The sequence below is a fragment of the Geotrypetes seraphini genome, chromosome 3 (assembly GCF_902459505.1).
Source record: "Geotrypetes seraphini chromosome 3, aGeoSer1.1, whole genome shotgun sequence".
NCBI lineage: Eukaryota > Metazoa > Chordata > Amphibia > Gymnophiona > Dermophiidae > Geotrypetes > Geotrypetes seraphini.
Window position 1 is genome coordinate 78,524,525 of NC_047086.1, and position 27,798 is coordinate 78,552,322.

Below are 27,798 nucleotides of genomic sequence, written 5' to 3' on the forward strand. Positions count from 1 at the left end.
TACTTGTTGAACATTGTGGAATGAGAAGCTTATCAAGGTAGGAGGGCTGATGGGAGAGTTTAATTTTAAAGGTCAGCACGATGTGTAATGGGAAGCCAATGTGCTTCTTTCAGAAGAGGGGTGACGTGATCATATTTACCTAATTTTTGTTGTTGTTTGATATAGGATGGGAGCTTATTCTACTCTTCTGGTCCACAACATGAAAAAGTCCTCACTCTCACAGTTTGCAGATTCAACTCTTTTCTTGATGGTATAACCAAATTATGCTGTATGTTTTGTTATACTTCTATTAAGACAGAAGTGGTGCCTGGGATTAGTAGCATGGAATCTTGCTTTTGAGATTCTAGCCTAGATTGGCTGCTGCTGGAGGCAGGATATTAGGATAGATGAACCATTGGTCTGACCCCCATATGGATATTCTTGTGTGTTATCATAATATAAGATTACATATGTTTTATTTGTAATCCACTTACCCCCTCTTTTACGAAACAGCAATAGCAGTTCTAGCGCGGGGAGGCGCGCTGAATGGCCCGCGCTGCTCCCGATGCTCAGAGGAACTCAATGAGCGTTGGGAGCAGCACATGCCATTCAGCGCAGCTCCCTGCGCTAGAAATTGCTATCGCAGTTTCGTAAAAGGAGGCCTAAGAATTTTAGACTGTGTGCAACAGAACTTAAAAAAAAAAATTATCTTTCATACTTTTTTTTTTTTTTTTTATACCAGCAGGAAAATCACCATATTTTTGTGACCTCTGACAACATTATAAAGATTACAGATGACATTTTTTCTGAAGCAGTACAAGGAGGAGTAGCCTAGCTGTTAGAGCAGTAGGATGTGGACCATGGAAGCCAGGGTTTGAATCCTGCCTCTCCCACAGACACTCTTTGTGACTGGCCAAGTAATAATTTTTTTTTCTGAGTTAACGAAAACAAATTGTAAACCCTTGTAGGCTTGAAATACCTACTGTACCGGTCTAACACGTCTTGAGCTCAGAAGTAAAACACTGAAATAAATTAAATCACAGCCAGAATAGCAGGATATGTTTCCTTATGAGCAAACTAAGACTATTTACATATTTTTCATTAGTGCTAGTGGGAAAGTAAATTAATAAAACATAAACCATAATTTAATAGTATCTTTAGAAAATAATATGCTGGAGGATACTTTAAAGTTATCTGGGTACTCTCTCTGCACATTTCATGAATCACAACCATTAATAACCTGGGATCATAAAAGCTTAAACTTGGCACACTAAACCAGAAAAGTATAGTAATGCAGAATTTATTTTATATTACATAATTCGTACAACAGGGACGATTTAAGAATTTTATGGATGTTTGGGAGCCATTGGTTAAATACTGTAAAGAAAAATAATTAATTTTATTTTATTGACAAGTAAACATACATATCCTGGGGGGGGGGGGGGGGTAAGGGAAGGGAGTGGAATTGATCCGGGGATTTTATGAATAGTTTAATGAAGGATTTGAAATATTTGTTTATTAGTTGGGAGGGGGGGTAATTTCTTTGTGCAGTAATATTTGTAAGTTTGTTGCGCTTATTATATAATGTACAAAAATATGAATCATTTATTGCGCATTTATAGTTTGAAAAACAATAAAGAATTGAAAAAAAAAAAGAAGTGGATGTATAAAAATAAACAAAATATAAAGGAAGCAAATAGGTAATTATTCAGCTTTGCTTTTCTTTTCTTTGTCAACTCTTCTCTTCTGCTTCAGGGTCTTGAGCTCAGTCATTACAACCAATGTTTTATACACCCAAGCAATCTGAGAAAAAGAGATAATACATATAATGTGCATAGTAGGAATGCAGACTGTACAAATGTGTGAAACTGTAAAACTAGCTATAGGTATACCTACCACAATTATTAAAGCATTAAGTAGCAATGGTGCCGAAAACATTAAAGAAATGAACATCCCTCTCGAATCGAAGTACTGGTATTTAGTAAAAGACCTGCAAAAAAACAAACAAGTCAAATATTAAATACTGCCAAATGATGCTACTGACAATCACCTGGCATTTAGGGGTCCTTTTACTAAGGCGCACCGATTGATTTAGTGCACGCTAACAATTAGCACGTGTTAAATGCTTACGCATCCATAGAATATAATGGGCACGTTAGCATTTAGTGCATGCTAATCGTTAGCGCGCCTTAGTAAAAGAGGGGGCTAGTATTGAGATTACCTTTGTTCCTAAGTCATAGGTTTAAAAAACTATAATAATGAGCCAAAACCATGAGTTTTCTTCTGCTTCTAGTTCAAAACATAAACAAACTTTACAGGGACTATGTACTATAAGGTCTATTGCAACTTCTTGGTATGCTTTCCTCTATTTTTAGCTTTCATCCATCTAGCCCAGGGGTAGGGAACTCCGGTCCTCGAGAGCTGTATTCCAGTCAGGTTTTCAGGATTTCCCCAGTGAATATGCATGAGTTCTATTTGCATGCACTGCTTTCAATGCATATTCATTGGGGAAATCCTGAAAACCCAACTGGACTACGGCTCTCGAGGACCGGAGTTCCCTACCCCTGATCTAGCCTAATTAGACTAGCAGCAATCCTCAACAAGAGATTGCAAGCTGCGGCTCCCTCCACACCAGAACTTGAATTTGACAAGCAAGTGCTACTGAATAGTTATTTTCAGCAGATTTTAGGGTATTTTTTTCTAGGCTGCAGTAAGCACCATCACATGCTTACTATGGGACACACTCAGGCATCCTACAGTAATTTTTGGATCTGTGGCTCACCAATCTTCAAAATTTATTGAATAGGAGAATAAACATATGGACAAAAGTGAGCCGGTTGATATTATGCATCTGGATTTTCAAAAGGCATTTGACAAAGTACCTTATGAAAGACTTCTGAGGAAATCAGAAAATCATGGAATATGAGATAATGTCCTATTGTGGATTAAGAACTGGTTAAAAGAAAGAAAACAGAGAGTAAGGTTAAATTGGTCAATATTCTCAGTGGAGAAGGGTAAATAGTGGGGGTTTCCTAGGGACCGTTGCTTTTTAACATATTTATCAAAGATCTAGAGATGGGAATAACTAGTGAGATAATTAAATTTGCTTAAGACAAAGTTGTTAAATTACAAGAGGATTGTGAAAAATTGCAAAGGACCTTGCAATATTGGGAGACTGGGCATCAACATGTCAGATAACAGAGAAAAAACCCAAAGAAATATGATGGCAGATAAAGGCCAAATGGCCCAGCCAGTCTACCCATGGCATTTTAATATGAGCAAGTGTAAAGTGATGCACGTGGAAAAGAGGAACTCAAACTATAGCTAAGTGATACAGGATTCCACGTTAGGAGTCGTTGCCCAGGAATAGGATCTAGGTGTCATCGTTGAAACCCTCAACTCAGTGTTCAGCGGTGACTAAAAAAACAAATAGAATGTTAGGAATCATCAGGAAGGGAATGGGAAACAAAGAAGAAAATGTTATAATGACCCTGTTTCATTCTACAGTGCGGCCTGTAGGGGTGTTTCCTTATTTGCACCTGAAGGTTAGGCCTCTCTGACATCATCCATTGTCTGCAAGAAATCTTTCCAGCATGAACCTTGCAAGAAAAGAGAGAAAGAACACATCTTTGCTGTTTCTGCCTGATGCATTCTGATATGTACCAGAATGGTATTCTAGTCAAGGACATCCATCTATGTCTTCATGCTTAGACTGTGTGATTCTTGGGGGAGTTATACTCCTATGCTGTGCTTATCTTTTGAACGGCACCTGTCTCCCAGCATGTATGATACTCTACATAGAAAGGCTATTCATCTAAGTTCTGTTTCTGGATTGGTCCGAGGAAGTCATCTGACGGGATCCAAGTGAAAAGGTGCTAATTATAGGATGCGAGGGAACTCACATCTTACCACAGGAATTCTTCACGCATCTCTTTCTTAATAATTAAGACCTGAACAGTTACCTCGTGTGACTCTCTGCCTGAGAGAGAGTGAATCGGACTCTAAACAGATCTGAATTCCATCACTTCAAGGAAACTTGTGCTGCCAATAAATTACATCTGTACCAGTGGCTGACGAACACTTGTTCCTTTACCAAAGGATTTTCTACATCTGCTAAGCTGAGGATAGACGTCTTCCATTTCACCTAATTTTGTGCTGAGGCTTAATTAGATGGTGAGCATAAGGAACTTATTATCTTATCAGCTGGGGTTAGATAAGTGCATCCGATTGTGATATAGGACAAGGTTTGTAAAGCTACACTCGGTGATAATCTGTAATAGTGCTGCTAATCAGGGATTATTATTATTATAAGAAATTGTGTAGTGTGTGTAATAAGTAATTTTATTTAGTTATCTAGAAGTGTAATGTGATAATTATGTACTGAGTTTCATATATGTAATCAGATATTTTGTGAACAATATTTAGATATTGATGCTGGCTTGTGAATTATATTTTTCTATTTTCATAATAAAAGTACTTCTCATTAATTAGCCTGGGTCTTGTGTTGTGTAAATAGGCAAGAAAGCTGAACCTGGCAGAGTTTATGGTTTTCCCTAGACAAAACTAACAGACACGTAACTGATTAGTCTACCATAAATCTTGCTACAGGCCGCTCTTGAATACTGTGTACAATTCTGGTCACCGCATCTCAAAAAAATATATGGAGGGCCATTTCAATATCGGGTCCAAATCAGAGTTTGGATGTTTTGCAGAAGAGACACAAAATCTAGTTCCAAACATGCCCATTTCCAAAACTGCAAAATGTCTTTTATCTTGTTTTTTTTCAAAAATGGCCACTGTTGGAAACAGGATACTGGGCTTGATGGACTTTTGATCTGGTCCAGTGTGGCAATTCTTATGCTCTTAGTTTTTTTTTAAGTTATTGGGATGTAGGAGGGGACATTTGTAGTACACTAGCTACAGACATACCAGCAGATCAGTGGGGCACCTCAGGAGCACAGCAGTGAACTTTACAGAAAAGGTCCCAGGGTCTTACCCTTTATATTGTGGAAAGCCCTCCAACCCCTCCCCCTAAAAAAAACAACAACCTACTGGACCCAACTGTATACCACAACAATAGACTGTATACCTTTAGGTGTCACCTATATGATGATCCAGTAGATTTTTGGTGGCTTTTGATGGGCTCATACACTCCACCACAAGTGTAGTAGTTAAGTGGGATATGGGCCAGGGTCCCCTTCTCTGCAATCCATTGCACTGACTACCAGGCTACTTCAGAGACCTACTTGCTTTTCCACTAGGACTGCCCATAACATCTGAAGCTTTCATAAAGGCAGGTGTGTATTGTTTCATTTATATCTTTGGGGAGAAGGAGGGAATCATACTTGTATCCCTCGTCGGTTTGGGCACCTTTTTGGCACTTATTTGTGGTTAAAACTGGTCTAGCCCCAAATGTCCAAACTGTGCCCTGGATGCATTCTAAAATGTTCGATTATGGTAGAAAAGTGTCCAGCAAGAATACAATATCTAGGGACAAACCCACTTAATTCAAAAATATTCAAAAAAATGTTTGCAAACTGAAAGAAGCTGGATGGGAAAACCTGTTCTATCATTAAAACTTATAAATATTAAATCTTAACAATGTCACAGATGTATAAGTGCTACAAAGCAAATTTATTACACCCTTAAAGTGAAGACTTCAATATTATCATAGGTTTCATGTAATTGAGAAAAAAGGCACAGAGGCAAAAATTCCCAAAAAACATAGGAAGAAAATCATTTATGTCCAAAAAATTTGCCAAAGTATATATATATTCATAAATCAAGTTCCCATAACAGTTTCTAACTTGAAGAATTCTACAAAATATATTCATCAAAATCAGCAGAGACCAAAATTCTAAAAGCAAGCCAAAAAAAACCCCAAACCCATAAGAAGAATAGAAAAATTGCTTAGCTTTACAACAGGGCACCAGATGTTTCCATGAGTACTCTATCCAACACACTTCCACAACAGCTCTTCACCCCTCCAGTTCTGTTCAACACCAGTAATTTTTCATCAGCAAATTATGCATCTTCCACTTCTCTGAGCTTTAAACCTCCACCTCGATGAAGACACTCATTTCACAATAGCTGCGTCAGGCGATCAGATTCATACTGAACTCAATGGCTTCAAAATGGCAGCTTTCTTAAATAGCATCTCCCACTTTCAAATGCACCACTCTTCCACAGCCTGATTTTAAAGAAACATCTCATATGCGTAGTTTAGAAAAAAGCATTCCATTCAACCCTCACATTCATGCCATTAGGCTCTACAGTTTGTAATTTAAAGATCCATTGCTGCTCCTGTTGCCTCAACTTGGAATGTACATGCCTGCCTCGCAAAGGAAGCTGCATCTGGTCTATTACCGTGCATTTCAAATCCTCAAACTGATGATTAAATTGCAAGCAATGATGTACCAGAGGAGCATCCTCTTTTCTAGAATTCATACAATAGCAGTGGTCAAGCATCCTTGTCTTAAAGATTTGTGAAGTTTAACCAACAATCCAATTGGTTGCAAGGACACCAGATTACACAGATGATACTTTCTGAAGTATATGAAGTAGCAAATTGGCTCTGTCCTCCCCCCCTTTTTACTACGCCATGGAACGCTAAATGTTCCGACGCTTCTCTGATGCTCATAGAATTCCTATGGGTGTCAGAGCAGCATTGAATAGATAACTAGCTAAAAGGAGTCTTTAGACTTAAGACATTTAATATTTGTTCAGGCTAACAGACCTCAGAAGTACCATACTGCATGTCTATGAACTTTGAAGATCATACAGACTCAATTGGTACCCATAGGCCTCTATAATACTTTTTTTCTTTTTTTATATAGATACTTTAAATATCAAAATATACTCATCTCCATCTACGCGGGTGGGGGTAGGCACTCTGACATAGACTATGTTTCGCCCCGAACAGGCTGTATCAAGGAAAATCCCCCTGCAATAATAGAATATTATTATAATTTATCACCCTTAGGTCGATTAAATTCAATTTAGACAGATAAATATATAGAAAAAACTTTCAGCAGTACCTTACATCCAACGGCTCATGCTTCCCGCGTTAGACTTTTAATCCAGGAAACATGGCCGCGGCGTTCAAGGCTATAAATAGCACAGACTTTTTTTTTTAAAAACAGGATGACATCAGACTCCACGTGAGACACACCCCCTACCTGACTGGCCAGCCAAAAGCCCATTTAAATTAGAGTAGACCACTCGATTTCAGCGTTCAAACCCAGAGGTGTAACAGCATTCAACATATATATCCATTTTTGTTCCTTAAAATTTAGCTTTCCTTTAATATCTCCACCCTCCCATAACCTGATCTATGACCCGCCATTTCAGATCTATAATTTTGTGTTTTTTCTCCCTCCAATGTTGAACAAGGGGAGCCTCTAAATTCCCCGTATTAATTCTAGATTTGTGTTCATTTAGGCGAACATTAATCTTTCTACTCATCCGCCCTATATAAAGCAATTTGCAAGGGCACTGGATCATGTAGATGACTGAAGAACTCTGACAGGACATGTTCGAGCTGGCCTGATAAATCTTATTGGTCCACGGATCACACCACATGGAGCCTGGCATAGTTAGTTCACACCATTGACATTGAGTGCAAGCTCGATGATTGAATACATTCCTGTCATCTCTTTTTTTGATCTCAAAATGATGAGTAGATAGTAATTCCCCCACAGTCCTCCCTCTCTTATAGGAGGCGATCGGGTAGTTCTGAAATTGAGAGCTCAACTGAAGAATCTGCCAATGTTTTTTAATAACATCAAAAAAAGCAGTGCTAAGTGGTGTAAAAGGAAGCACCGCTATCAGGTGATCATCTTGTGTTTCCTCATTCTTTTCTTTAAGAAGGGGTCGTTGGGCATACTTCGCCCGGAGGTACGCCCGACGGACAAATTTTTTAGAGTATCCCCTCTCATAGAATCGATCACTAAGTATCCTAGCTTGTTTTTCAAATTCTTCCTGAGAAGAACAGAGTTTCCGAATACGTAGAAATTGACTCACAGGAATATTAAATTTCAGAAAAAAAGGGTGAAAACTAGAAAAGTGAAGGAAATGATTTCTATCTACTTCTTTTCTGTATAGTGTCGTCCTAATCTGTTGGTTTTTATCTTTCATCAATAGAATATCAAGAAATGAAATTCGGTCTGTATGGTTTTATCTACTTGTGTCTCACGTGGAGTCTGATGTCATCCCATTTTTCAAAAAAAAGTCTGTGCTATTTATAGCCTTGAACGCCGCGGCCATGTTTCCTGGATTAAAAGTCTAATGCGGGAAGCATGAGCCGTTGGATGTAAGGTACTGCTGAAAGTTTTTTCTATATATTTATCTGTTTATATTGAATTTAATCGACCTAAGGGTGATAAATTATAATAATATTCTATTATTGCAGGGGGATTTTCCTTGATACAGCCCGTTCGGGGCGAAACATAGTCTATGTCGGAGTGCCTACCCCCACCCGCGTAGATGAAGATGAGTATATTTTGATATTTAAAGTATCTATATAAAAAAAGAAAAAAAGTATTATAGAGGCCTATGACGACCATGGGTACCAATTGAGTCTGTATGATCTTCAAAGTTCATAGACATGCAGTATGGTACTTCTGAGGTCTGTTAGCCTGAACAAATATTAAATGTCTTAAGTCTAAAGACTCCTTTTAGCTAGTTATCTATTGCTTTATTCTAAAGGAGGTCTGAAACACTTGAGCCTGGTAGTGTAGAGCAGCATTGAAGCATTTAGTGTTCCAGGCCATGGAAGAAACCTCTACTGCAACTTAGTAACTTTGAAAATTCTGATTCCCTTTAGCCCAAAAGAAAGAGGTACCTTTCAAGTTATCACACAAATGGAACAGCTTCCACACTTCATGTGCTCTGGAGTAGAGAATGACACGTGGTTGTTAACCGCGGCTAGCTGCGAGTAACCCGCTGAAACGGTGACAAAAAAAAGGTCACTGCGAGTATGGGGATAAGACCATTCATTGCCCCGTGAGCGGTGAATGGTCTTGTCTCCACAGTTAAAGGAATGAGCACGCGCGGTGAACAAGCGTGCGGTCTGGCAGTCCCCTCTCTCCTGCCGGCCGGCCGGCTGTACATCTCCCTCCCTCCCTTTCCCTTACCTTCTCTTTGTGGTGACTTCTATAAGGCTATGTGTTTTATTGCAACCAGAACCTTGAAGTCGCGTCGCGTGTGGCTGCTAAAAAAGTATCCTCTGACGCAACTTCCTGTTTCTGGTTGCATCAGAGGAGACTTTTCCAGCAGCCAACGTGACGCGTCTTCAAGGCTCCGGCTGCAATACAAGGCATAAACTTATAGAAATCGCCACAAAGAGAAGGTAAGGGGAAGAGAGGGAGGGAGATGCACAGCTGGCTGGTGGGAGGGAGCTGCTGGACTGCGCAAAGGGTGCTGGGGGTGGGGGATGGAGAGAAGATGCTGAAGTAGCCTGAAGGGAACTGGGGAAGAAAGAGAGGGGAGAAGACACTGGGAAATGGGGAAGAGAGAGTGGGGAGAAGACGCTGGGAAATGGGGAGAAGACGCTAGGGAAGAGAGTGGGGAGAAGACGCTGAAGGGAAATGGGGATGACAGAGTGGGGAGAAGACTCTGAAGGGAATGGGAAAGAGAGAGTGGGGAGAAGACACTAGAAGGGAAGAAGACAGAGATGCCACACTTTGTGGGAACAGAGGGAAAAAAGCGTTTCTCTCCTACAAGCGCACGGAGAAAAGAGAGGCAAAGGTAGAATATAGGACCAGGTCTACAGCGGTCAAAATGGCAGTTAGGGAGGCAAAACTTCGAGTGGAAGAAATTCTGGCAAAAAACATTAAAAAGGGGGACAAATCCTTCTTCAGGTATATTAGTGACAGAAAAAGGAACACAGGTGGGATAGTACGCCTTAGAAGACCGGACGGAAGTTACGTGGAAGCAGATTCCGATAAAGCCGAACTACTGAATGAATACTTCTGCTCAGTCTTCACCTGTGAGGCACCGGGACACGGTCCGCAGTTGAAGGCAACACAAAGCACAGAAGACCCGTTTCAGAATTTTGAGTTCACACCAGGTGAAGTTTACAGTGAACTGGCAAGACTCAAGGTGAACAAAGCCATGGGACCAGACAATTTGCACCCAAGAGTGCTCAGAGAATTGAGCGATGTCCTGGCGAAACCGTTGGCTGAGCTATTCAATCTCTCCCTAAATAAGGGGAAAGTTCCCCTGGACTGGAAATTAGCTAATGTCGTTCCTCTACATAAAAAGGGTTGCAGGGCAGAGGCTGCGAATTATAGACCGGTGAGTCTCATATCAATAGTGTGCAAACTCATGGAAACACTAATTAAAAGCAAATTGGACACGATCTTGAATGAAGGGAATCTTCGGGATCCCAGTCAGCATGGATTCACCGAGGGTTGGTCCTGCCAATCCAATCTCATCAGCTTCTTTGACTGGGTAACAAGAAAGTTGGACTTGGGAGAGTCTTTGGACGTCGTGTACCTGGACTTCAGTAAAGCTTTTGACAGTGTCCCACATCGCAGGCTGCTAAGCAAGATGGAATCGATGGGGTTAGGAGAGACACTAACTGCATGGGTCAATGATTGGCTGAGTGGCAGACTTCAGAGGGTGGTGGTTAATGGTACCCTCTCTAAAACATCAGAGGTGACCAGTGGAGTGCCGCAGGGCTCGGTCCTGGGTCCACTTCTTTTCAACATATTCATAGGGGATCTGACTCAAGGGCTTCAAGGTAAAATAACACTATTCACCGATGATGCCAAACTATGTAATATAGTAAGTGAATGCAGTTTACAGAATTATATGGCGCAGGACCTGCTTACATTGGAAAGTTGGTCCGCAACCTGGCAGCTAGGCTTCAATGCTAAGAAATGTAAGGTCATGCACCTCGGAAGCGGAAATCCATGCAGGACGTACTTCTTGAACGGAGAAACTTTAACTAGGACTTCAGCAGAACGAGATTTAGGAGTAATCATCAGTGCAGACATGAAAACTTGCCAATCTAAGGCAAGGCAGATATTGGGTTGTATCAATAGAAGTTTCGTCAGGGCCATGGTGAGACCTCATCTGGAGTACTGTGTGCAATTCTGGAGGCCACATTACAGTAAAGATGTGCGCAGAATTGAATCGGTTCAGCGGACGGCCACCAGGATGATCTCGGGGCTCAAGGGTCTCTCGTTCGAAGAGAGACTGAACAAATTGTAGCTCTACACTCTCGAGGAACGTAGGGAGAGGGGAGACATGATCGAAACATTTAAGTACCTCATGGGACGTGTCGAAGTGCAAGATGATATTTTCTTCCTCAAGGGACCCTCAGCCACAAGAGGGCACCCGCTCAAACTCAGGGGTGGAAAATTTCATGGCGACACCAGAAAGTATTTCTTCACAGAGAGAGTGGTTGATCATTGAAACAAGCTTCCAGTGCAGGTGATCAAGGCAGACAGCGTGCCAGACTTTAAGAATAAATGGGATACCCATGTGGGATCCCTCTGAGGGTCAAGATAAGGAAATTGGGTCATTAGGGCATAGACAGGGGGTGGGTAAGCAGAATGGGCAGACTTAATGGGCTGTAGCCCTTTTCTGCCGTCATCTTCTATGTTTCTAAGATGGGTGCCAAACCAATTGGGGGAGGGGGTGAAGGGAGAGGCACAGTAACAGAGCAAATGGAAAGCGCAGAGAGAAGACAGGCAGTGGATGGAAGGAATTGAATGAGAAGATGAGGGAAGCAGAAACCAGACAACAAAGGTAGAAAAAAAATTTCTATTTATTTATTTTCCTTTAGGATAAAGTAGTATATTAATTGTGTTTATAAAAATTTATAAACAAAGCCCTGCCAGCTGAACATCTCTTTCTCTAGTTCAGCAGCCAGAATTTTGATTTATAAGGATGGAATAAGCTAAATATTGCAAAAATGAAGCTTCTATGGATGCTGCGGGGATGGGGTGGTGATGGGGACAACAGGGATGGAGACGGGGATGGCGGGGATGGGGCGGTGAAGGGGATGGTGGTCTGGGGACGGGGCGGTGACGGGCACAGATTTTTTTCCCCATGTCATTCTCTACTCTGGAGTTCACAATCTAATTTCTGACTTGCACAACTTATCTGCTAAATTAGGCTAGATTCACAAAGCAAACTGATCGTGTACCGACCCCTATGCCACCTGATTTCCCTCCGGCCCAGTTCACTTACCTCTCTGCCGACCATCCTCCGATCCGTGCATGCAAATGAGGGGAACGGCATGCAAAGTAGGCAGGGACGTGATTCAATAATTAAAACCCTGAAACACTAACTGGGCTGGTCGATCACAAACAAGCGACTGCTGAGGACCAATCGCTCAAGTTCTTTCCGACTGCCCTGCCTTCTGCCGCCCTGCTCTCCGCCCTGTCAGCCCCGATCTTCTGCTGCCCCGAACGCCTCCTGCAGCCCCAACTCTCCTGCTGCCCTGATCTCCTGCTCTCTGCCGCCTTCCCCGCAGTGCACGCCCGTGGTTTTAAAACAGGGCTGCACTGCAGGGAAGGGCAGCAGAGAGCAGGAGAGAATAATTGCCTGCTTTTAAAAGTCCCCAGCTGCAGTGGCTCTTCATGGCAGGGACTCGCCCGGACAGTAGACTTGCGTCAGCGAAGGGGACTCTCCTGGCCCAATCTCTCTGCCCCCAACTCTCCTGGCCTGATCTCTGCCCCAACTCTCCTGGCCCGATCTCTGCCCCAATAATGTGACATTCACGCTGATGAGAACTTGTTGCAGCCAACCCCTCACCCGCACTTCGCGTTGCTCTTTTAGGCGAAGGGACGGCATTGGGCTAGATGCCGGTTTACGAGTGCTGCTAACAGGGGATGGAGGAGAACCGAACTGCAGAGAAGTTCACGGCTTGTGCCCAGGTTCACGCAAATAAAAAACACAAAAACAAACCACGGGCATCAAACGCATGTACAGACCATCTGCAGGCAAAGCAGATGGTCTGCGCATGAGTCGGGATAGCACACCAGTGATCTGTGCTGGCAGATGGGGGTGTTCCTCTGATCGCTCCCATCTGCATATTAGAGGTTGAAGAATCTATCGGACCTGCCCGGATTGGACATGGATATAAACAATAAGACATCTGGAGCTTACACCATCACCATCACTTTCCAATGTGATGGATGTCAGTAACAAAAATCTCATGCACGAATACAGGATGTCCGGGGCGGTACTTGGAGAGACCCCCAGGAAAGAGACTTGGGAGTTCTGATTGACAAGTCGATGAAGCTGTCCACACAATGTGTGGCGGCAGCGAAAAGGGCAAACACAATGCTAGGAATGATAAAGAAGGAGATCACAAACAGACTGGAGAAGGTTATCATGTCGCTGTACCGGGCCATGGTGCGCTCTCACCTGGAGTACTGCATCCAGCATTGGTCACCGTACATGAAGGAGGACACGGTACTACTCGAAAGGGTCCAGAGAAGAGCGACTAAGATGGTTAAGGGGCTGGAGGAGTTGCCGTACAGCGAAAGATTAGAGAAACTGGGCCTCTTCTCCCTCGAACAGAGGAGATTGAGAGGGGACATGATCGAAACATTCAAGATACCGAAGGGAATAGACTTAGTAGATAAGGACAGGTTGTTCACCCTCTCCAAGGTAAGGAGAACGAGAGGGAACTCTCTAAAATTGAAAGGGGATAGATTCCGTACAAACATAAGGAAAACTGGAACTGTCATAGGGGAAAACATCCTCCAGGGATTCAAGACAAAGTTAGACAAGTTCCTGCTGAACCAAAACACACACAGGTAAGGCTAGTCTCAGTTAGGGTGATGGTCTTTGACCAGAGGGCTGCCGCGTAAGCTGACTGCTGGGCACGATGGACCACTGGTCTGACCCAGTAGCGGCAATTCTTATGTTTTCTAATAATTGCTGCAATTTTATTAGAAGACATAGTATATTTTAAGACACATTGTAGAACATTTTCCTCAGTGTCTGTAACATGAGGTTGGAGTAGTAGTAAATCCCAATGATTATATATTTAATCCTTATTTAATGATCAGGATTTACCTTGCCAACCTCCTATTTATTTATAAGTTTTAATGATAGAATAAGTTTTCCCATCCAGATTCTTTTAATTTGAAAACTTTTTTTTTAGTATTTTAAGAAAAGTGTACAGGTCCTAAGCCCAGCCTGGTCCTGCCCACATCTAAACTCTAATATGCCCCCTTGAGATTTAGATGAACTGTGATGAACAGCACAGAAATCCATCTAGAAAATAGGTTTTGAAAATAGCGAATTGGAAGGATTTGACAAAAAAAATATCCATCTGCCCCTTTATTCTACATTTTGGACATTTTTTCTTTTTTTGAAAATGAGCCCCATAGCGGAATTAGAAAAGGTACAGAGGAGGACAAAAATGGATAAAATGATAAAAGGGAAGGGGTGACTTCCCTATGAGGAAAGGCTAGAGTGGCTAGGGCTCTTCAGCCTGGAGAAGAGACAGTTCAGGTGAGCTATGATAGAAGTCTATGAAAGAGTGGAATGTAACAGGTAGATGTGACTAGGGAGCATGCAATGAAGCTACTAAGTAGTAGATTTAAAACAAACTGAAAACTCTTTCTTCACTCAACATGTAATTAAACTCTGGAATTTGTTACTGGAGAATGTGGTGAAAGCAGTTAGCTTAGCAGGGTTTTAAAAAGTTTGGATAATCTTCTAAAACAAAAAGTTCCATAAGCCATGACTAAGGAGGACTTGGAAAAAAATCTACTGCTTATTCCTAGGATAAGCAGCATAAAATTTGTTTTACTCTTTGGGATTTTGTCAGGTACTTGTGACCTGAATTGGCCACTGTTGGAAACAGGATACCGGGCTAGATGGTGGACATTCAGTCTCTCTCAGTATGGCAACTCTTATGTTCTAAATAGGAACATCCATTTTTTTTAAAAACTTGGACATAGTTTCTTCTCCTTCTGTGATCAGAGTTGAAGGTTCACCTTTTGGTCCCTCATAGTCCCACCCAAAATATACCCAGACCACGTGGATGTAACCGGTTACTGAATTATAGAGAATAACACTGGATTTTAAATTTAGAGACTGCCTCCCCGAGGCCTTAATGAAAAACTTGATTGTCTGTCTTTGCTCTAACAATGTTGCATGATTGGTTCCCGGTTCATTTATTAGGCTGATGTCAGATGCAGTGTAATGGACCTTCTGTTCTTTTTTACGACTACATTATGTCAATGTACTGACTTTTACTTTTTTATTTCAGAACTTGCTTCCCCAATGCAGCCTTAGGTAAAAAACATAACACAGCTAAGATAAGTACTTTTGGCTTTGATGTCTAATGAAATGCTTATCAAATGCACAAATGAACAATCTAATATAATAAAATGATAGGCCGCGCATGCGCACTAAAAAAACGTGTTCCCTGGTCTGTCGCGAAAAAACGAGTGCGCATGCGCGGCCCCGCCTCTCACTGTCCATAGTTCTGCGTCGGCTTTCAAATTTTTTAAAAAAAAAACTTACACAGCTGCGGCGGCCTTCCTCACCCCTGCCTCTCACTGCATGGTACCAGCTCCTCTCTCGAACTGCACCAGGATCGAGAGAGGAGCTGCGGCGGCGGCTTTCAAATACAAATTTAAAAAAAAAAAAAAAAAAAGCTGGGGGTCGCCGCTCTCACGGTGCAGCTGAGCGCTGGCGGCCGGCGAACCCTAATTGCGGCGGCGGCTTTCAAATACAAAAACAAAAACAGCTGAGGGCAGCAGCTCTCACGGTGCTCCGATCTCTGTTCTTCCTGCACCATGGCATGCCGCCGCCGGCCGGGAGCTCCTGGGGGCCGGCGGCGCGAGCCGCCCGGCCGGTGCTGAGGTCCTGCCTCCCGCTTCCGCCCTACACAGCGCCGCCAGACCCGGCCCTACAAAACGGCCCTACACTCAGATCCGCGAACAGGGGATCAGGAACTAAACAGAGATTTAAAAAAACATACAAACAACAGTGGACAAGGACAGAGACACACAAACACTCACAGAAGGACAGGGGGCTAAAGAGACAGATTGAAAAAATCACAAAACACAGAGGACAAGGAGAGAGAGACACACAGACACTCACAGAAGGGCAGGGGGCTAAAGAGACAGATTGAAAAAAATCACAAAACACAGAGGACAAGGAGAGAGAGACACACAGACGGGCAGGGGGCTAAAGAGACAGATTGAAAAAATCACAAAACACAGAGGACAAGGAGAGAGAGACACACAGACACTCACAGAAGGACAGGGGGCTAAAGAGACAGATTGAAAAAAATAACAAAACACTAAGGAGAGAGAGAGACACAGGAAACAAATGTTACAGCCGGTAGGCTGTTTTAAAGAAGAGGAGCCGCATGCTGGACAGGGGGAGCAGGTAAGGAGTGCTGCTGGGCAGGGGGAGTAGGGAAGAGGGTCAGGGGGAGAAAATAAGGAGTGCTGCTGGACAGGGAGAGCAGGGAAGAGGAACAGGGGAGCAGGTAAGAAGTGCTGCTGGACAGGGGGAGCAGGAAAGAGTGACTGGGGAGCAGGGAAGAAGTGCTGCTGCACAGGGGGAGCAGGGAAGAGGGACAGGGGGAGCAGGTAAGGAGTGCTGCTGGACAGGGGGAGGTAAAAGGAAGGGAGAAGGCCTACTGCTGGACAGGTGGAACAGGCAAGGAGTGATGGTTGACAGCCAAGGAAAGAGAGAGACAGAAAGCGGCCAAGGGGAGAGAGAGAGAAAGAAAGACACACACATCTATTCTAGCACCCGTTAATGTAACGGGCTTAAAGACTAGTAAGATTATATTTTAATATCACATCTGAATACTGGAGATAATGATTATACATACTTGGAGATTAGAAAAACCTTTTGAACTGATGATGTGTTGGGTGATCCAGAGCACACTGTGATTGGATCTGTAGGCTTTGATGCTTTACTATCTGATAGTTCAAAACAAGAGAAAAAAAATTTTGGGACCATCTGGTTGGTTGACTAGTCATTTTGATAGTGCTATAGGCTGTAGCTATTTTGGGGTCACTTGGATGGATTCCAACTAAGAAAAAAAGAACATTGGTACGATATCAGATATACTAGCAGATGAGCGAGTTATAATGCTGAATAAAGTGGTAAGAGGGTATGTGTCCATTAGTGAGCCCTTAAGGAACTGAATTTAAAGGTTAAGCATTCACATTGTACTTTGATCCTTTTCCATCAAGGATTCTTAAGGGGTGTGATGAACGTTCTGCAATGGGTGTGCAATTTGCTATGTCTCTTTTTTGGGCTTGGTCTATTTATCTGCATGATTAAATGAAGCTAAAATGCAATATAACAGAAGGATACATCGGACCCAACAGTCTGAAGCAACTGTAGAACTATTATAAATATTCCTTATTTGGAGAAGACAATAATTCATTAAAAAAAAGAAAATATTTCAAAACGTATGCTAGATCCTACCCTCTGACTTTCAGAAGAGATTCTGTGATGTGCATTTCCAGTCAGGAAAAGTGTGATATGCAGCAGCACATGAGCACAGACTTCTACAGAAAAGTCCCATGCCAGTACATAGCACTTTTGGAGTCGTAAAAGGGTTACGGGGGGTCAGTAGCAGCCTGGGGATGCAGAAGGGAAGAAGATGCAGATTGCGGGAGGGCACTAGGGATGTAATTCTAAACAGCCATGTAAAATATTTTGGTTGACTCTTGCAAAGAAAAAAAATAAAATGAGCAGAATTACCTCCAGTTCATTGCAGCCACTTCATTGATGTATTCTGCAAAGTACACCAATCCCACTGAAAACCAGAAAAAAAACAATATAACTTTCATTCTGAATTATGATAATTTATGAATACGTACTTTCAGAAAAAAAAATATACAAAAAAAAAAGTGTATACCAGATCAATATTTAATTAAAAAAATTAAACAACTATACTTACCAGGGGTCATGTAGTATGTATGGGGTCCTTTAACTAAAGCTCAGCATGTACCAACAGAATCAGAATGCAAGTGCTAATTGCTAAGGAAGTCCACTGTCTACATACTAAGAGCTCCTTTTACTAAGCTGCGGTAGCGTTTTTAGCACGCGCTGCAGATTAGCGCACGCTAACCCCCACGCTACACGGAAAAACTAATATCAGCTCAATGGAGGCGTTAGCGTCTAGCGCGCATGACATTGTAGTGCGTGCTAAAACCGCTAGTGCAGCTTAGTAAAAGGAGCTCTAAATGCTAACAAGCCCTTGCTAAGCTTTAATAAAAGGGACCCTATATTTGCAAAGAACTTTCACCTGGAAAAAGCCAGCACAACATAATTACTGCACCCGACTGCTGTAGACATGTGTTAACAGGTCTGCCAGTTTTCTTTTCTTTTTTGGCACAGATATTTTGGGTGTATTACACACACACAAAATATCTGCCCAATAAAAAAAAAAAAAAGCCTCCACCCAACAAAGTGCCCCCTCCCTCTCCACCAACGTCGCTGACGCCAAGAAATGGCAGGAGGGATGCGGGATGCCCTCCCCCCCAATGCCGCCGATGCCCACTCTCTCCTGTCATCATAAGCCTCTCCCCCCCGCCGCCAAAGACGTACTATTAAATATGGCAGGAAAGATGCCCACTCCCTCCTGCCAGCGGAGACCACCCTCCCTCGGCCCCCCTCCTTCCTGTTACCTTTAGTCGAGAGCAGGAGTCCCTCCTGCTCCTCTGCTAGCCGCCGCTGTCTGATTGGCTTGAGTCTCATGAGAATCTCGGAGAGGGTGAGATCCCGAAGGTCTTGAGCATGCGCAGATGCTCAAGGCCCAGCAGCAGCCCAGCAGAAAACCGGCCACAGGCACTTTCTAACAACGGCGGCGCACGGGTAAGGACAGGGCCGGTCAGTGTGTGTGTGGGGGGGGGGGAGGAGGCGATCGTGAAGGGAGGGAGCAACACCAGTGGCCTCGGGGGAAGCAATACTGCCAGTTCCTGGGGTTGGGATGGGTCAGGTGGGGGCTCGCAACTCGAGTCAATGCTCGGTTTGCGAGTTACAGTTTGCTGAGTGTTTTGCTCGTCTTGCAAAACACTCGCAAAACGCGTTACTCGCAAATCGAGGTTTGACTATATATTAAAAAGCAGCAATCCCAGTATAGACCCCTGGGAAAGCCCAATATCTACTCTTCTCCATTCAGAATATCGACCATTTAACCTTACTCTATGTTTTCTATCTTTTAACCAGTTCTTAATCCACAATAGGACACTAACTTCTTTCCCACGACACTCTAATTTCCTCAGGAGTTGTTCATAAGGTTTTTTGACAAATGTCTTTTGAAAATCCAAAGGCACAATATTGACTGACAATATTACCTATATGTTTATTTACCCCTTTGAAGACTATGAGTAGATTGGTAAGGTGAGATTTTCCTTGCCTAAATCCATGTAGCCTTGTCACATTAATCTATGCTTATGTATATGCTCTGTAGTTTTGTTCATTATAAATCTCTACCATTTTGACCAGTACAGATATCAGACTTTTGAAACACAATATCGTTTAGCTTGCCTTTAGCCACATATTTATTCAGCCCTCCTCAAAGAAATGTAATCTCCCATCTATATGGCCTTTCTTCTCTCTCTTTGTCCACCATCCATTTCCCTTCTGTGTCCCTGTCATTATCCTCTCCTATGCCTAACATCTCACCTGTGTGTTCTTGGTCTCATCCTGCCCAGTATCTCTTTTGTGACCCTGCTCTTATCCTTCCTTGTGCCCAGAATCTCCCCCATTATCCCCATCCGTGTGCATATTCCCTCACTCATTCCTTTCCTCATGTCAATCATCCTCTCTCTGTGTCGAGTCCTTCCCTGTCTAGATAATCTCCCCCTGCTCCTTCCCTCATGTACAGCATGCATTAGATTGTGAGCCCACAGGGGACAGAGAAAGCACATTAATATATATGTAAACTGCTTTTGCTGTAGCCACAGAAATGCATAGAAAATCCTTGATTTGTGTGTTCTGTCCCCTCCTGTGTCTGGAAACGCCTCCTTCATTCCTTCTCTTATCGAACCTCCCTACTTTCTGTGTTCGGTCTTTCTCTATCCAGAATTTTCCACTATTCCTTCCTCTCATGTCCAGCATTCCTTCTCTATATCCTTCTTCTGATCCCTCCCCCCCCAAAAAAAACCCACCAAAATCTAGGATCTCCTCTTATTTCCCTGTCCTCTATACTATTATTCCTATTCCTCTTCCTGCCTTAACATCTTTCTTCTGGGTTCTTATATTCTACCCATACACCTTTTTTGGCTCCTCAACAAATCTTCCTGTTCCCTGCAGCACCAGCAGCCCTTTAACTGTGGTTGCTACCAGATCACCCAAAGACCTGTAGTGGCGATATCATCAGAAGGCAGTGCAGGACCTCCCAGCTTTGTATATATTGACGGTTCTGAATCTTTTGCTCTCACAGAACATTTGAGGAGGACTAGTGCTGAGTGGGCCTGGGACGAAAGTGAATGGGCCCAGGCTCAACTGTAGCTAAACCCCTGACTTCTATTTTCCACAGTGATTTGACACACTCTGCCACGATCAGCTGATGGCAGGCTGTGGAGGGGATCCCTGGCAAAGACAGGCCTATATTTCTGGCGCCTATCTTTGCATGAATCATGCCTAGGTAGGCACTTTAGGCTGCTTAATACCACTTCTGGTGTTGGCCACGTCTACTTTGGCGTTCAGCAGCCTAAAGAGCCTATGTAGGCATGATTCCGGCACATTTAAGCGCTTCAACCCTGCTGTTTTTTGCCATTTCTAACAGCATTCTTCAGTTAACTTAGGCGTCAGTATGGTGCTTACCAGCACCTAAGAATTTCCCCCATAATGTCAAAGTTGGGGAATCTAATCCCATTAAATATTACAAATTGGCTGATATCGTCATTTCTTTTTTTTTTTTTTAAACATATCAGCAAAATCCCAACCGTAGCTACGAAGTTCTTTATTAGCCTAGGGCTTTCACCTTCTTGTTTGTGCAACTAATTAACCTGCAGGATCATGAGTTGCTCTTATGCAAAAATTTTTTTTTAAAAAGCAAGTTGAAAACTATTACGTAAAAAGCAAATATCTAAAATACAAAGCCTAAACATTCTTCAATGACTTAACTGAACATATTTTATTGAACATGAAACAACAGGTCATATAACTTCAAATGTTCTCTCATTTACATGGTTCAGGAATACAGCAAAACCAAGATAAAATGAGAGTACTCAGAAACATATCACAGCATGAACAGGACTTTCTATTTCTGCTATGCCAGTGACATTCAGAGATAACAGAGAATGCTTGAAAGAAAGCTTTTTGCATGACCACTCCTTTCCTAGTATAGGGAATGAAGCACAGAGAAAATTTCTTACTCTTCTCTCTGAATGTTTGTCAAAAGAATCAGGAAGTGATAAGGTAGAGTTGACAGTTATATCACATTTATCTTCATTATATTGTTTTTGCTCTATTGGTTTCCATCATACAATGGAGACTTATCAATCACAAAATTGGAGACATTCCTGTGTGTGTGGGGGGGAAACATTTTCTTTACTTACCCATACAAAAAAAATGTACAATTTGTAGTCCATAAAATCGGAATGACACATAGGTAATTATCAGACATAAAACATGGAATGCTATTAGTCCAATCAGCCATGGCTCAGACCATTCAATTAGCTACAAATAAAGCAGAATTTTAAAATATTTAGTATTTTTTATAGCATATTGATTATTAAACCATGTAATGATTAGTAAAGAGATAGGAGAGAGGGAAGAGATTTTGGATTCAGTTCATACCTTTTATTCAACTGTACATAAAAGTTGTCATACTGGGACAGATTAAAGTGACTCACATGTAGGTTTAGCAGGTATATTCTTGTCCCTTAGAGGGCTTACAAACTAAGGACTCCTTTTACAAAGCCAGGGCAGCGATTCTCCCACGGCAAATGCACCAAAGTCCATAGGAATTGAATTGGCTTCAGTGCATTTACCACAGCAGCATTGCTACCATGCCTTTGTACTTGAAGCAATGGAGGATTAAGTGAATTGCCCAAGATCAGGAGATGCAGTGTGTGGCTTGAACCTGGTTTATTTGTTTCTTAACTTGCTGCTCTCACCATTAGGTTATTTCCTCCATCCTGGCATGCAAATCTGCTCCATGCATATTCATTAGGACTTTCCTGAAAACCCTACTAGCCTGAGGGGGTCCTCCAGGACAGGGTTGGGAAACACTAATCTAGAGTACCGTAGGAGTTAGACCCCTGCCTATATGGCTATAATGGCATTTAAAAGGACTATGGATGACATCTGTTTTAGTACTTTCTCTTTATTCTTTCTATCTCTTCTCCCCCACACACATTTTTTTCTACTGTGGTCAGTGATGTGGTGAGGGGGGGGAGGGGGCGGTCTGCCCTGAGCAGGGGCACCAGTACCCCTCCTCCTCTCCTCACCACATGCACACCCTTCCCTTCCCCCGTACTTCTAGTTGTTCACCGCCACAAGGAACAACTTCAACATGTTCCTCGCGACCGCGTCAGCTCTGTCACTGACATCGCTTCTGGTTACCGCAGATAGGAAGTGGCGTCAGGGGGAGAGCAGCCGGGGTTGCGAGGAGCACGTTGAAGTTATTTGCTGCAGTGAAGAACTAGAGCTATGGGGGATAGGGAAGGGAGTACGCATGCATGGAAGGGGGGAGTGTGGAAGGGGTGATGAGGGCGGGGGAGGGGCGCCTCACACCCTCGCTACACCACTGACTGTGGTCACATGTTTTTGTACATGATGAATGGTGCCTATTTCTCTTTGTGTTCAATTTTTTTGTTTGTTTGTTTCACTAGTATATGATTGAACTTTGTGGAAGGTAGTCATACTCCCTTTTTTGTATCGTATAATGTTTTCTTTTGCTATGTACATCTGTCTTGTTTTTTTTGTCACTGAACTTCAGTGTCATTATGGAATTTGGACTGGGATAATTGTCGGAGTCCAAAGTTGAGTGGCTGTTTTTGTTGATTTTCTTTTGTCTGTACTGTTCAACTTTCAATAAAAAAAAATATTTTGCCAAAAAAGGCAACTGGCATTAAGTACATGAAACATCAGGTGAAAATATGCAAAGAATTCCTAGGAACTTCACACTGCAGTTAAGAACAGTAACACCTGTTGATCTCTTTAACTGTGTATGCTAATAACACACAAAGAAAATGCCTGTAAAATATCAGATTATTTTACACAGGGCTAGATTCACAAAGTAAACTGATCGTGTACCGATCGGTTTGCAACCCCTTTGCGACCAGATTTCCCTCCTGCATTATTCACTAACCTCTCCAGCGATCCGCTTTGAATCCGTGCATGTAAATGAGGAGAAACGCATGCAAATTGGACAGCGACGTGATTCATCAATCAAAAATTTAAAACCAACTGGGCTGGCCGATCAACCCAAGAAGCGACTGCTGGAGACCAGTCGAAAACGTCTTTCCGACTCTCCAGCTCCATAAAAGCCCTGCTCTGTCCCAATCTGTCTCCTGCCTGCTCTCCCCGAATGCCGCCCTGCTCTGCCCCGTGTCTGCCGCCTGCTCTCCCCAAATGCCGCCCTGCTTTGCCCCATGTCTCCTGCCTGCTCGCCCTGATCTTCCAGCCCTGCTCTCTGCCCCGATCTGTAGGAAGAGGTTTGCAGCACCGGGGGAATAAAAATGTGCGGCTCCTGTCCTAGCTCTGTTCTCTGCCCCGATCTTCCAGCCCTGCTTTCTGCCCCGAACTCCAACAACTGAAAAGTTTCAGGGTGCAGGAAAGAGAGAAGGCAGGAAGAGAAACTGTGACTCTCTGCCACTTTCCCTGCAGTGCGAGCCCGCGAGCTTGCACTACAGGGAAGGCGGCAGAGAGCAGGAGAGTCTGGACAGCAAGAGCAGAGTTTGGAAGGGGAGACCAGGAGGGCGCGTGCAGTAAAGTTTTTTTTTTAAAAAAGTCACGGCTGGATGGGTCTAGACTAGAGAGCTGCATGGGAACAGGGACGACGGGAATCCCGCGGGATCCGCGGGCATCCCGCGGGTTCCCCCTTCGGGTCACGGGGATCCCGTGGGGACGCCCCCTAGGGTCGCGGGGATCCTGTGGGGACGCCTCCGGGGGTCGCGGGGTTCCTGCAGGGCTGGATGTACTCAGTCGTGCGGCTCTTCTTCTCCCTACCTGCTCTGCTTGCAGCACAGAGCCGAACGGAAGTCTTCCCGATGTCAGCGCTGACGTCAGAGGGAGGGAGGGCTTTGTTTAAGCCCTCCCTCCCCTCCGACATCAGCGCTGACATCAGGAAGACTTCCGTTTGGCTCTGTGCTACAGGCAGGGCAGGTAAGGAGAAGGAGAATAGCCTCGCGGCTCGAGTGGCTACCAAGGGAGGGGGGCGGTCTGCCCCGCCCCGCCCCGGGTGAAGCACAGCCGGCCAGGTCCCCTTACTTTTGTGGTGCTTCCCCGACCGACCGACCGACAACAGCCCCGGTCCGACAAACCTCCCTGCCCTTAACCGCGAATCTAAATTACCTTCTTACAACAGCTGTAAGAAGGTAATTTAGATTCGCGGTTAAGGGCAGGGAGGTTTGTCGGACCGGGGCTGTTGTCGGTCGGTTGGTCGGGGAAGCGCCACAAAAGTAAGGGGACCTGGCCGGCTGTGCTGCACCCGGGGCGGGAGAGAAGGAGAGGGGGGGAAGGACACTGAAAGTACTTGTGGAAGACAGAGGGGGGAGAAGGATGCTGAAAGGCCATGGGGAAGACAGAGAGGGAGAAGGACCCTGAAAGGACATGGGGAAGACAGAGGGGGGAGAAGGACGTTGACAGGACATGGGGAAGACGGGGGGTGGGGGGTGGAGAAGGATGCTGAAAGGCCATGGGGAAGACAGAGAGGGAGAAGGACCCTGAAAGGACATGGGGAAGACAGAGGGGGGAGAAGGACACTGAAAGCACATGTGGAAGACAGAGGGGGGAGAAGGACGCTGACAGGACATGGGGAAGATGGGGGGGGGGAGAAGGACGCTGAAAAGAAATGGGGAAGAGAGAGTGGGGAGAAGACGCTGGCAGGGAAGAAGACAGAGATGCCAGACTATGGGGGAACGGAGGGAAGAACATAAGAAATTGCCTCCGCTGAGGCAGACCAGAGGTCCATCTCGCCCAGCGGTCCGCTCCCGCGGCGGCCCATCAGGCCCATTGCCTGAGCAGTGGTCTCAGACTATCCCTTAACCTACCTCTACTCCTATCTGTACCCCTCAATTCCTTTATCCTCCAGGAACCTATCCAAACCTTCTTTGAAGCCTTGTAATGTGATGGGTGCCAGACCAATTTGGAAGGGGGGAGAAAGGGAGAGGCACAGTAACAGAGCAAATGGAAGACGCAGAAGGAAGATAGACAGTGGATGGAAGGAATTGAATGAGAACATGAGGAAAGCAGAAACCAGGCAACAAAGGTAGGAAAAGAATTCTATTTATTTATTTATTTTTTTTTTGCTTCAGGATAAAATAGTATATTAGTTGTGTTGATAAAAATTTATAAACATTAGAGGCTCTGGTAGAAACCCGTTTACAAAGTATGTATTCTTCCCAATTAATATTTCCAAATTAATAAAGTCTTTTTGCTTATTTGTAAATGGGTTTCTACCAGAGCCTTTAATTCAGTAGCATAATTAAATGAAATAACTATTTCTGAAGTTTATAGGGAAGAGCGGGAACGGAGGGGATTCCTCATGGGGACGGGCGGGGACAGAGGGGATTCCTCACGGGGACGGAGGGATTCCTCACGGGGACGGGTGGGGACGGGTGCGATTCCTCACGGGGACGGGTGGGACTTTGGCGGGGACGGGTGGGGATGGGTGGGATTTCTGTCCCCGCGCAACTCTCTAGTCTAGACGCATGCGCAGACCATCTACAGATTCACCATAAACTGCAGTCATGCATTCATAGATCTTCTTTGGCTTTTTCCTTTTTATGATAAATTTATCACTGAACAAATCTAGCAGTTTCTTGATTTGCATGAGGCTCTCCTAACATCCTGTGTCTTGGAATGGCTGACATGCACCGAGCTGCAACTGTGCATGAGTATCCTTGAGATGTCACAACATGCACAGAGTTGTTTCAACACGCCTGTACTTGCTTTCATACTAAGGTAGATAAATTATTGAACAGCCCTGGTATACTATAATCCACTAAATTCACCTCCATAGTCCATAAGTACCAGACCCACTTAAAAGCCAAGACATATGCCAGAACTTGTACGCAGAATCCCATTACTCTGGATGTAATCAGTGTGTGTGTTCCCTTAACTCTTCATATCATCGTTATGTTTCCTTACATTAAAATAATAATAAGCATGGAATTTAATATTCTTGCTTTGCCAATGGTTACTGCTGCAAATTGCCATCAAACGAGTATTCATTCATAGCCAAATCTAAGAAAACGACTTCCAAAGCTCATAGCTACAAACCTGGGTTTTAACTGATGAAAATAAATATAACCCAGTGGTTCCCAATCCTGTCCTGGAGGACCACCAGGCCAATCGGGTTTTCAGGCTAGCCCTAATGAATATGCATGAGAGAGATTTGCATATAATGGAAGTGACAGGCATACAAATCTGCTCCATGCATATTCATTAGGGCTGGCCTGAAAACCCGATTGGCCTGGTGGTCCTCCAGGACAGGGTTGGGAACCATTGATATTATAACCCACTGAAACAGCATCAATTCCAGAATACTAAGTCACACACTCTTGGCTGCCCTCACCACTCCAAGCACTTCTCTTCGCACGCATCTGGACCTCGCCATGGTCTGCCGTCTCTCCCCTCTCCTCCACATCCCCAACCCAGTACCTCTCCTACAACATCAAACTCTTGCCCCCTACCTTCCAACTCCCACCGAACATCGCCCACCAACAACCAGGCGACTTTCCTTCTCCGAAACCACGCCTCCTCGGACTCGCTTTCGCTCCCTCAGCAATGTCGCGTCACGTTCCTTCCTACCGGAAACAGGAAGTTGAGTCGGAGAAACAGAAAGAAAAACTAGGGTCTTGGCGTGGGGTGACTGTATAAGGGGGAATGCGGGGATGGAGGATTTGAGAATGAGAGAGATGCTGGATTAGGAGTTGAGAGTTGAGAGAGAGCGGGAGCGATACCAGACGGGAAGGGAGGGGGAAAGTTTTGCATGTGAGTGTTTTTTTCTGGTTTGCTTCTCACTGCTCTAGCAGATGTTGATTCTTCGGGCTGGCTTCACTGTGTTGAGGTAGTCCTGGAGGTGTCTGAAGGAAGGACGCAGTTTATCTTAGACCTTCGCTCTTGTTTATGAATACATGCGTTAACTTGCACGTTCCTACACTTAATTACCTTGTAATATATAAACACAAGGGTATTTTATGTTCTGCAACTCGGTTTTACTGTTGCAGCTTTGTAAAGAATCTTCCCTTTTAACCACTTTTGAATATAATTTTAGAAAGCAATTCTCAGTGTCGGTCACATTCTGTATCTGGAAATGGCTTTTATAAAAGTGTGGCTGTATATGCACTTATAAGTACACGTGGGGAAGATAGATGTTTCCAAGCGGGATCTTTAATTGTAAGTAGAAATACAGCTCTATAATATAAGCAAAGACTCAACACTGCAAGCGTTTCTGTACTGAAACAGTATTTTCTTCCAGGAGTCTTTAATTAAATAAAAACAACATACATGAATGCAACATAAAAATGTAAAATCACAAATTGCAAAATCAAACACATTTGTCATTATATATAAACAAACCTATGCATAAATGCACATAGCCATAAGAACATAATTATGTATAATAAACTTACAAAATGCATCTTAAATCATAATTAAAACACAAACATACTGTATATATTAAAC

The 27,798-nt window shown here is 43.7% G+C and overlaps 1 protein-coding gene across 2 annotated transcripts; it reads right to left on the reverse strand.

The window, feature by feature from the left end:
- On the reverse strand, positions 1–26,935 carry TMEM18 (transmembrane protein 18). 2 transcript variants are annotated; one of them, XM_033939771.1, is made up of 5 exons: positions 26,805–26,935; positions 21,501–21,621; positions 17,692–17,746; positions 1,876–1,969; positions 1–1,782 (listed from the first exon to the last, which is right to left on the reverse strand). In XM_033939771.1, the coding sequence occupies exons 1-5, from the start codon at positions 26,823–26,825 to the stop codon at positions 1,684–1,686; spliced, it is 390 nt and encodes a 129-aa protein (XP_033795662.1). In that variant the 5' UTR covers positions 26,826–26,935; the 3' UTR covers positions 1–1,683. The 2 variants fall into 2 exon arrangements, with proteins under 2 accessions (XP_033795662.1, XP_033795661.1); XM_033939770.1 differs by lacking the exon at positions 26,805–26,935 and adding an exon at positions 26,687–26,769.
- Between the last annotated feature and the right edge of the window lie 863 nt (positions 26,936–27,798).